Raw genomic sequence first — 11,127 nt, 5'->3', positions numbered from 1 at the left:
CTTGTATTCATTGTGTGATTGTTGTTTGTGATTTTCATTCTTTTCCAAAGGTACCCTTGGCCATGATCTTAAACATCAGACATTTTTCTGTCCAATCCATCTATAAATCCTAGTCCCCAATTTCAAAAAGTTCTCAAAATCCTTAACGTAGAATCGATTCTTTCCATTTACATTGTTGACATATCAAACAGGAGCTGAGATTCAGATATGCCAATTACCCTGTCACAATGGGTACTAAGTAGAATAATCCAACCGAAAGCAGAAAGAAAAGATTCAAGAGTTCCACCAATGAAAAAGAGAAGATTCAACAGTGGTTGCTCGTTTGCTCTCAGTCAAATGGACCAAAGTTTTCCACATAAGAAACTTTACGAGGGAACGCTTTCGTTAGTGCAACAGAAACCCTCTCTAATGCTAGGCAGAGTTTTCTTCTTCTCTTTAAAAGAGGGAAACGTTGATCGTAAAATCAAAACAATCCCACCCTTAAAGAGAAGAATCATGAAGCAACACCAAGAACCAAAGATTGCATCCAACGCACATAACAAGCAGGAGAAACCCCTCAGCTTCTCTTCAGTGTGGTTAAAGCAAATGATCATCATCGAGTAGCAAATCCCACTATTCTTGGATCAAAACCAATGAATCAAACATCTTATTTAACAAAATAGAAAAATCGACGGAGATTAACTGCAATGAATACGAAAAATTATGGAACCTACGAGAAATAGTGAAATCTATGGTAGTGAGATTCACTGGTCCTAGAGGCACTCTTTTTGTTTTCGCATCTCTTCGTATCTCCTCTGGATTATATTGACAGAGAAAATCACATTTAAGATGCTTCTTCTCATACATTAATAAAGACTAAAAAGACCGATTTTGCAGAAAACACAAACAAAAACCGCATTTATGGATCGCCCGTCCTTACACGAACACAGAATTTTAGACCTACCAAGACGAAAAAGAAGACCAAGAAAGAAGATATCTTAAAAAGGAGAAATGCCCTAAGAATGAAAGAATAGTGACGTGATACTTGTAAAGAATTCGTAAAATTGGTGGATTTTTGGGTGAATCCTCCTCCCACTGTATAGCGAAAACTTTCTCTATTTATAGGACTTCGAACCAAGGAAGGTTGAAATTAGGGTTTTCGTGGCAGATCTTCTATATTTTGACGTAAACGGTCACCGTTTACTTCAAAATTATTTTCTGCACTCCGCCCAATTTCGGCCGCCGATTTGGGATCCTTTGAGGTTTTTTTTTTTTTTTTTGGGCTAACCTTTGGGTGATGATTTCGGTGGAACAGAATTCCGAAGGTATAACTCTTTTTTTTTTTTTTGTTTTTTCTTGGTAAAAAGGTGTATAACACGGTTAATAAAAGTGTGAAATCCATACATTTTTTTTTTGGTGAAAAAATCCATTAATCGATATCTTTAACAAAATTGAATCAAATTAACAAATTGACTCTGTCATTGACAGGGACACAGATCCGATTTTTGATCTTTTTGAATCGGGTTTTTTTGCAAGTATCAGCCTAAATGTTATGTGTATCTCGCAATTTTATATCCGTTTCGAAGTTTGTTCTGCCCTAACATTTTTGGTGTCGACCTAAGAGGGAAATTTTGTGAGATGAGGTCAATTATGTTATATGACCAGACCTAATGGATCGATCCATTTTGGAGGAGTATTTGTTTGTTTTGTTATCTTGTTGTGTAAACAAGAAAAGAAGTGAGATTGGAGTTTTTTCGAGTTAGGGTTATTGAGGAGAGTTTTGCTGCAACCTTTGGCTGTTCTTGAGAGATCTTCGTTGTATTTTTTTTCATCACATAGTAAATCATTTTTAGCTTCACCCGTGGATGTAGCACATCATATTGGAGTGTGAAGTCATCTTTGCTCTGTTTTGTTTCTGGGTAATTGCGTTAACATCAGATTTTATATGCGAGTATTTCCAGACCTCCACACAATATATAGAGAGGATCCCCATTCAATGGTTCAGATTTGACCAGTTGGCATCTCATGTGACAAAAAAGGGGATGCTGGAACTCCACTCACATCTTTTACTGTCAAATTTGCATCCTATGATTTTTCTAATTCCATCACTAACCAATGGGGATTAGTTGCTTACAAGGCAGCATAAAACCACTTTAATGGAATCTCTAGCTAGTCCATATTTAAAAGCTTTGTGGATCAGTAGTATTGGCAATTGACTCACATTCAGTAATTGATTCACATAACTAGCCAGGTTTATTACCACAAAAAAACACTTCTCAGGTTTGATTTATCATCAGTTTTATCAGCTCACAACATTAATTTTCTAAGCTACAACAAGGCCAACCAAATAAGCTGACCAAAGTTAATTTGCAGATAATTTCATGAGCTTGATTGACTCATACTACATTATGGTTTCTAGTTTATTTGATTCATTCACTTGATGGGAGAAAGGAAAATGAAATATTGAATCAATTAAGAAACAGTTCAGGTTAATCAGGTTATCAGTTCGCGTGAGGAATCCAACAACCAGACCTTCAACCGAAAAACCATGGCCACCTTCTGTGCATCTCAAAAAGGTCATGTCATGTTCCGGCAAGTCAAGAGAATAAATAGAAAGGATATCAATTGGACCATTCTTAAACAGTTAAACCTAATCAAAGAATACAACTCAAGTGCAAGTGCAGTATAATGGGCAGATACACCAATACAACAACAACAACCAACCCACCAGCCTTGTTCCAACTAAATGAGCAGATACACCAATAATCCCAAATAATTCACTTGGTCTGTCTGTACAAAATCAAATAAACTGGTAGCCTGTCATAGAATTTAGACAACCTTGCTGCTCCCTTCTCTCCTTTATTGGAGAAACAAAATTGGGTATGTTGCAGGGATTGCTGACTGATGGGATAAAATTCATCTCGGTCCATACCAGAAATTCTTAAGGATTCCAACTCAAGTATCATACCACCTGATCACAAGAAAACTGCACTCCAAAGTACAATTCCAATGATCAGAGCACTTCTAACACCACCACTATGGAAATTTAGTGAAGTAGAGCTCGAGGCTGTGGAATTCGATGAAGGTGCAAGTAATGTGCCATTTAAGAACGTGCCATTCCTGCCAACATTTTGCACACACAGGAAAATGTAACAGAATCAATCTCAAGTAGATGGTGAAAAAACTGAGTTTCAATTTTAGTAGATGACCAAAAGAAAAATTGCATTCAAAACATTCCAAAATGACGGTTTCACAAAGGTAAAGGCAAAGACTATATATATGCTCCCAGATAAGCAAATCTAAAGTATTATATCATACCTCCCAGGAAATATGCAGGAACCATGACCTGTAAAAGTGGAACCATAATATCAGTTGTAAGTCATGAAAATGGCCCACTCAAGGAAAGCCAACAAAAAACAGAAAAGAGAATGAGGAAATATGCTGTCCACAGCAGCATACTGCATCAGATGCACATAACGTAGAGTTGAGCATGGTACAATTTCTTACTTGGGTTTGTAGTTGTTATCGCGGCCACGCCATTGAAGTAACATGTCCCAGAATCCATTCCCTTCTGATGATAATATGCATCAAAAGCATAGCTTGCATGAGCAGCCACATTGTCTGGTTCGTAGCACGGCTGTCCTTGCAACAAAGCTGAGCAATCCACCTTTCCAGGCCCACATGCCCAGTCCAATGCAGCTTGAAGCATCTTTGGATCAGCACCATCTCTTGCTGTGCAATATGTCTGGTTTGTGGTATCATTAGCTAGCATCATTCCAGAATCTGACAGGTGCAGGATATAAACAGGAACACCATTGGCATCAAAGAGCCCCCAATTCTTCTCTGAAAGGGACCCAGCTTTCATGTCCTCGTTGTACAGCTCGTAGATGTAGGTGCTAATTGCAATTCCAGGGTGCTTGGGTGTCCCAGTATTGTTCAGCACATGCCGGATTAGGTTGCTATTATATGTGTTGGCATTATCAATAGTAGCATCTGGCTCATTCTCATCACCCTTGGAAGGCCAGCCTGACTCGGTGACAACAATGGGGATATTAGTAAAGTTAAGGAATGCCATGGCAAAGTAAGCTGCATCAACCACAGCATCGAAGACATTTGTGTAGTGAAGGAGTGTGTTTGCATCCACAGCTTCTTTGTTAGGAGGAAGAAGGCGGAAGAGTGCATAATCCAATTGTATTACTCCGTTCGATTGCATGTAATCATAGTAAGGATAGACATTGAGCATGAGGTATGATCCTGTGGATTGCAATAACTTGAGCAACGGGACCATGACTGGGTCCAAGGAGCGGTTGAAGAAGGCCTGTGATGGTGGGAAGGAGTCAAGAATGATGGAGGATGAGAATGGTGTTGACACCTTGATCTGATTATCAAGGTTGGATGCAACAAGAGCAGAGTGGATAAACTTGAGGGCATTTACAAGGATAGGTGCAGCATTCGGAATGGTTGTAAGGACCTCAGACCCAACTGCAATGGCCGTGATGTTGGTGGCAGGTACATGTGCCACAACATTCCGGGCCACCCAATTGGCAGCAGTAGCATTGGACTGACCCACCCCAAGGAGCTCATTGTTTGGAACAGAGATTGTCACATGAATGCCAGTGTTAGCAAGTGCAATAAGCATGGCACGGTCAGCATCATTGAGCCGAATATGTCTAATTTGCTGGGCCTTCAAAAGGGCAACCACCTGAGTTGGGTTAGGCATGTCGGAGAGGTCTTTACCAATGTTTACACCAATAAATGCATCTGCCAGATCAGAGAAAAGCATTAGCTACCAATTTAGCTGCCCATAGTTACACAAATTGAAGACAGTAGACACATAGTTAAAATAACAGAAATCTATGCACCATATCAACAGAGATGCCCATTGTAATGGAAACCATCAGAACTTCACAACTAACCATGTGCCCAAGCACTGCAATACTTGTTATATTATCCATGTTATTGCAATAAAAGTTCCAGTCATTGTCTGTTGTATTCATATTTCAGACTCATAAATTATAATATTCAGGCTATGCTTAGTTATATTTTTCTTAAATGAGTTCTATCGGGTGATGATTAGATCACTCACATGGCCAAAAAAGTATCTAGGATGTATTTATATAAATAACAAGATGGGTAAGTGTAATTACTGAAATACCACCAGATATTTCTGCTGCTTACGAAATTGATCAAGATGGAAAGACAGAAAAATGGAACACATTAGAAAAAGTTATTTCTACACACAATGCCCTTGATGAATTGGCAAAGAATTCCCCTCTGGCAGGTTCAAAGGATTTCATTTGTTTGTGTCTCTTATGCCCACCTTGGAAAGTTTTCTTTGCACTAGAAAAGTCTGGCAAGAGTAGGAATTAGAAAATCACTTTTGGCTGCACTCCACAAAGCTTTTCATAAAATACGGTTTCATACAAGAAAAGTTGAAAACAAGCATCACAAGGCAAACCATATAAAAGACACTGCAGCTTACCTATGACAAGAACAATTGAAAATTGAAACATTTTTCCTAGATCTTCATGGCCCTCATCACATTCTTCCCACCCTCTATCACATGAAACTGTCATTTGACTCATTTCTTGAAGGTGGAACCCACAATAGAGAAGGTGCTAGTACATATTAACTATAGTTTGACAGTATGAGAAGATTAGGAGGGAAGTTTATCTAAAGGTGCCCTTCCTACCTTAAATTTCACATACTGGAGAAACAGATGATCACCACCATTCACATATATGGCTCCCAAAAATGTAGTCTCCTGAGCTAAACATTGAGCCAATTGAATCATCCTTACCGTTGAATGCATTATGTTATTGGGCAACAACGATGGTTTGAGTTAACCATGGGTCCAACATTGGTTTGGTTAAACTTGACCCGGGTTAGACTCTGGGTTGAGGTAACCATAGTTAGTTCATTAATCAAAATAAGAGAATGATTTAAGACCGTTAGATTTAAGTCCACCACGTGTTGCACTCTGGAGGGAGAAATAACAAGAAATAATGGATCTGAAAATGGAGAGGATTAAAATCCGATTCCCTGACCTCACTATCGTTGGATGGGACTCCTAAGGGCTACAACGACTTTGTCGAGCAGGGGGAATGGGGAAATAACAAGAAATAATGGATCTGAAAATGGAGAGGATTAAAATCCGATTCCCTAACCTCACTATCGTTGGATGGGACTCCTAAGGGCTACAACGACTTTGTCGAGTAGGGGGAATAATTATGACCCTAGATTTCCTTCACCGTGGGTTTAGGAAAACTTTCCCCTATATTATTTTAGGCAAAAACAAACATGAAAACAGTCTACTCCAGAGAAAAAACATGAAAATAGTTTACATATCAGATTTCATTATCATAATCCTCTTTTCAGTCAACAATCCATATTTTTCAACACCACCGAGCTTCAACTTTCTTCCTCCTTCCAGAAAGGTACAGAATTGATACAATATACAAATAACCCATGCCAGCTGTGAATAACATTTGGGATAAGAAGGGAGTCACAATCCAACAAATTGAAGGATTTTTTGGAATCTGGACCATAAAATAATTGACTACTGTCACCAAGGTTATTAAGCTCGGAAACAAGATCAGGACCGGGTCCAGTTGTTCCGGATCTGATTCTATTCTGAATCGGTCGGGAACCACCTGAACCCTAGAAGAACGGTAGAAATAGGGATCGGCCAATACCGATACCGTTTTTTTAACTGTGTCACTTATATAATTTTCTGTTTACTTAACATGGTGCTTAGTCCAAAACCTTAAGAAAAGCACTTCATAAGAATTAATATATACTTCTTTCCATGTATAACGACAGCTTCTATCTTAATTTATGGACAGCATTAAAGTAATTTAAAGTGCTTTCTTTCAGAAAAATAAGGTTTCAAGAAGAATATAAATGGAATTACCTACTAAACAAGACCTGCCCATAGCCTTTTAAAGCATCGAGAGAGGACCGTAATGAAAGGGTGAGCAGTGGAGTTTTTAACTGTTAAATAGTAATTTAAGCTCTTTTCAGGCAATCTTCGAAGCTTAAAACTGTTAAACAAATGTAGGATACTAGATTAAGAGAATCCATTCAAGAGTTTAACCCACCCATGAACGGTGTGGGAATTGGGAAATGAGCATGCATGCATCGGTTGTGACCTTGTGGGTAGTGAACCATGCCCACAAACCATTAACCCTTATAGAGTATAGAAGGTGTGGTTGGAAACACAAGTCTTTTTAAAGTTCTGATCTTTTGATGTTATCGATGAACTCTCTATTTGGGAACAGTACTAAAAACATTTATTCATGTACTGTGGGAAACCCAACAGTAGATTAGACTTTAAAACCTAAAACAAAAGCAATAGGATCGTTTTCCATTGAAAGAAGGGAGATGAGATTTCAATTTTAATTTGGTGCAGATTTTACAACAGGTCTCCTGCTACCGTGAACCCAAAAAAGTCACGAATAGAGGAGAAAGGAGAAAAATGGGAGAATCACTCTTCTCTAGTCTCCATATCCTGTATCTCAGAGATTTCTACCAGGTACAAGGCCATGACTATCTTCACTCACATTTAGTACCAAAAACAGAGTATTATTACACCACCAAGCCATGAATATGAACCCCAGAAGCCTCTTTTCCCTTCCTCTACTCGACTGCTCCCATAACAGCTCAAACCCACAAATCATGAACTCAAATAGAGGGGAAAGAAGCATCTTTTTTTTTTCAGTCGATTCCCTTGAAAGAAACTTAAAACATTAAACATGGAAAGAACACATTTAGCTTTTGTAGCATAGACTGAACAATGGGGAAAGACAGGAAACAGAGGAGCCAAAAGAGAACAGAAACGGAGACTGAAACCCATTTTATCCCAAACCAGCTAAAAATCTAGACGACCCATGAAAGAATATAGATAATGTACTCTTCAAAAACAAAATATTGAGTTTTGACATATCAGAAATCCACCTCAGAAGCAGCAGCAAGCCCACGAAAACAAGAGACAAGACATCCACCCCCGAAGTATTATAAAAAAGTAAAAGTAGAAGCAGACAGTGTAGAAATGACGCACCTTGGTCAGCTGTGACAACGGAGACTGCCAAGAGCAACAGAAGCAGCAGGGCCATAGAGATTCTTCAATGTAAAATCGAAATCTTCCACACCTACACTACACGTCTACACTGACAAGTTGAGAGGGGAAAACACGAAAAGGAAGAACAATCGAGAGAGAGAGAGAGAGAGAGATAGGGAGCAGAGAAGAAAAGAGAAGAAGAAGACCTGAACTGAAAGGGGGAAAAAACGGTTCTTTCTTTAAGGGAGGGAGAAGCAGAATCAAACAAAACCAAAAAGAGCTGTTGGTGGGGTTTTATAAGCAGTTATGGTAACTTTTTGTCACTCTGGGTTGTTCCCTTCAATCACATGGTGTTTGTCAGAGATCGGACGGTTATCATCTCCCCACCGTCCTCGTTAACCAGTTATGGTCTATGGCAGACCAGAGACATTTGTTGACCTTTGTTGACCTGATGGTGTAAGAATAGCTGAAAGCTACGACGCACTAGACCTGTTATTACCGTTGGATTAGAATACTACCACTCATACTCTTTTTGTCATTATCTACTTTAAGCCAAATCAGCAGAGATTTCAGCAGTTTTGTGGATCCAGATATATAGATTATTTATTCCAATCCAACTGTAAGGAGATAGGGTGTACAGAACGATAGCTTTAACTGTTGTGTATTCCATCAAGTTCTCTTGACTATAAAGGGGTCCACTCTGTGAAAGCTGACCTGGCAAAATAGCTGCTGGGTTCAACGGTCATATTCCGGATAATTTCTTGCTTTATTAAAAACTGTCCTTTCGGTTGTTTCAAGTCTTCGAGTCTTCAACCTTTCGTTTTTTTGGTTTTTTTGTTGGGGAATGTCTCAGAAGAAACGCTCTTAGGTGCGCAGTGAGTGTTGTGCGCTTCTATCCCAAGATTCGTCTTCGAAGAGCTGTCGAGACTCGAGAGTCGAGACACGGAGACAGTACTGTTGTCACCACTGATCAATCACACGTATACGCTCTAAGGGATCTGGCCTTTATGGGTTCCACTGTCCAGGGCTTTTCTTCAACCCGGAGCGTACAAAATGCCATGTGGCATGTGCCTCCGGTATTATAAGCATTGTCACCTGTTGCTGATTGCTGATTGCTGATTGCTGGGTGGATTTCATCAGAGATTTTAACCAGAACAACATCAACAAACGGGTCCGGCTCCTCTCCAATGAGCGCGCCAGCCCAATAAGTATCCGAAGGCTGGGTTGGCTGGCACGGATCCGGCTCCTCTCTAGGGCATGGTTTGTGATCTCGGTATCGACTGGATCGGAACGGATCAGAGCACCCAATACAGATCGGGATTGCCCAAACTCGGGCAAATATGATACTTTTGTCCTTGTTTTCTTATAAAAAAAACTAATTTTTTTACATTTTCACCCATGTCCGTACAGTTGGATCGGATCGGTATCAGGATCGGACTCAGCCAATATCGATCCGACCCAACCAAAATTGGCCGATCCGATCCGATATCTCAAACTATGCTCTAGGGAGCCTAGCACCATGAAGTACTTAGGGGGCATCCAAGGGCTGGGCTATGCCGCACACATCTAGACGCATGCCCAGTTGCTATTGGGATGTGTGCGGCATAGCCTAACGACTAGATCCCGCTTTCTCCCTAGAGAGAAGCTCAATCTGCCTGGCACACATCTGTGAGTGCGCATCGGGATGTGTGCCAAGTAGCCCAGCCATCGGATGTCTCATTGGGCATTCATTGGGTAGAGCCTCCAAGGAGAGGAGCCCTGTTATACCCGTAGCCCGGGATGCAATTAAATATTATTTCTTCTCGTGACGTGTAGATACCGCTGCCATATATGCTGGTGACCTGTTCTCCATGATGGTCAAACCCAGTTACAAAATCATTGACCACGGTACGGGCTTATCGGTGGAGGAGAGGTTCCTCAACCGCCAGTGGGGAAAGTTCTTTGACGGCGACTTTGTTGACTGTCCTCCAAGCGCCAGCCCGAGAAGCGAGGAGTTTAGGAGAGAGCATCTTGGACCGTCGTCTCAGTTGGACACTTCGTTCAGTGATGAGCTTGGCATTACTGTGGCGAAGCTATTTGGGGTAACGGGTGAAAAACCATGACAAGGGAGATGTAAGTTCTAACCTTTAATTTAATTACATACCCTCCCTTCGGTGTCCTCGAAGTATGAGTCGGGGTTTGAACTACTCGAGCTATTATGGTTGAATAGGGAATATTTCAATTGTGGGACCCACTTATTTAAGGAAGCGTGTGATGGGCTTATAATCCCATGGTGGATGGACCCATCCCCAAGTGGGTTCTTTTCTATTTGAAATCTGTGGGCAGACCCATTTAGCTTGAGAGGCCCATTGGGCTTAAGTGACCATTTAACTTAAGAACCCATTTAGCTCTCATGAACCATTTAGCCCATTAGGCCCATTTGGCTTAAGAGCTAAGAATGGGTTTCTATTCTAGTGTTACCCAACCAAACAGGTCCTAAGGGCACTTTTGCCTATTAAGAACTAAAGGCATTTATTTTTCTTTTGAGGTGTGGAGGAGCTTGTTAGGGAGGCTTGAGGATCTTGCTTCTTGGAGCCTCAACGTGGGTGCTATTTCCTTGAGGTAGGCAAGCCTTTAAGGCCCTCTCTTCCTTCTTTATTTGGTTTTTTGGGGTTGGGAGATGGTGGAGAATCGGTCTAGGGTTGTCTTAAGACCCAAGAATCGATGGGAACTCATGGCCTTGATTTTGTGGAGCTATTTGACTCCATTGGCTAACCTCAAAGCTCCCAATCCCATCCCCATCAATAGACATAGGGTTTCTACCTTGTTATACCCTAAAAGAGGGTCTCCTTGTTTTCCTTTATTGAATCAATGGGTTGTATAGGCCTAATGGATTGTATAGGCCTAATGGGGTCTTAGGACCCTAAATGGAAGCCTTGGTGAAGAATCCTTTGATTTTGGAGTTTGGAAGCAGGTGGTTTTACCTGCGATTTTAAGACCTACGAGAAACCACCCCTGCAACCACCCTGAGACCATCTCTTAAGAAGCTCTCTGTTGAAGTCAATTTTACCTGCGGTTTCACATCTGAGGTAAAACCACACGTAAAACCG

General features: G+C 40.6%; 1 protein-coding gene across 2 annotated transcripts; it reads right to left on the bottom strand.

Moving 5' to 3' along the window:
* Positions 1-2,724: 2,724 nt before the first annotated feature.
* Positions 2,725-8,204, bottom strand: LOC122652314 (glucan endo-1,3-beta-glucosidase 2-like). Of its 2 annotated transcripts, none has more exons than XM_043846021.1 (4): positions 8,039-8,204; positions 3,487-4,740; positions 3,298-3,325; positions 2,725-3,108 (listed from the first exon to the last, which is right to left on the bottom strand). In XM_043846021.1, exons 1-4 carry the CDS (start codon positions 8,091-8,093, stop codon positions 2,955-2,957), a joined length of 1,491 nt encoding a protein of 496 aa, XP_043701956.1. In that variant the 5' UTR covers positions 8,094-8,204; the 3' UTR covers positions 2,725-2,954. The 2 variants fall into 2 exon arrangements, with proteins under 2 accessions (XP_043701956.1, XP_043701957.1); XM_043846022.1 differs by having other exon boundaries at positions 2,725-3,099.
* Positions 8,205-11,127: the final 2,923 nt, after the last annotated feature.

This window comes from Telopea speciosissima, chromosome 2 (assembly GCF_018873765.1).
Source record: "Telopea speciosissima isolate NSW1024214 ecotype Mountain lineage chromosome 2, Tspe_v1, whole genome shotgun sequence".
Lineage (NCBI taxonomy): Eukaryota > Viridiplantae > Streptophyta > Magnoliopsida > Proteales > Proteaceae > Telopea > Telopea speciosissima.
This window is presented reverse-complemented; position numbering and strand designations above follow the sequence as displayed.

Coding starts and splice junctions, on each gene's coding strand:
- LOC122652314 (XM_043846021.1), bottom strand. CDS start 8,093: ATGGCCCTGCTGCTTCTGTTGCTCTTGGCAGTCTCCGTTGTCACAGCT. Junction 3,326..3,486: donor GATAACAACTACAAACCCAA/GTAAGAAATTGT, acceptor CCACTTTTACAG/GTCATGGTTCCTGCATATTT. Junction 3,109..3,297: donor TCCTGCATATTTCCTGGGAG/GTATGATATAAT, acceptor GTGTGTGCAAAA/TGTTGGCAGGAATGGCACGT.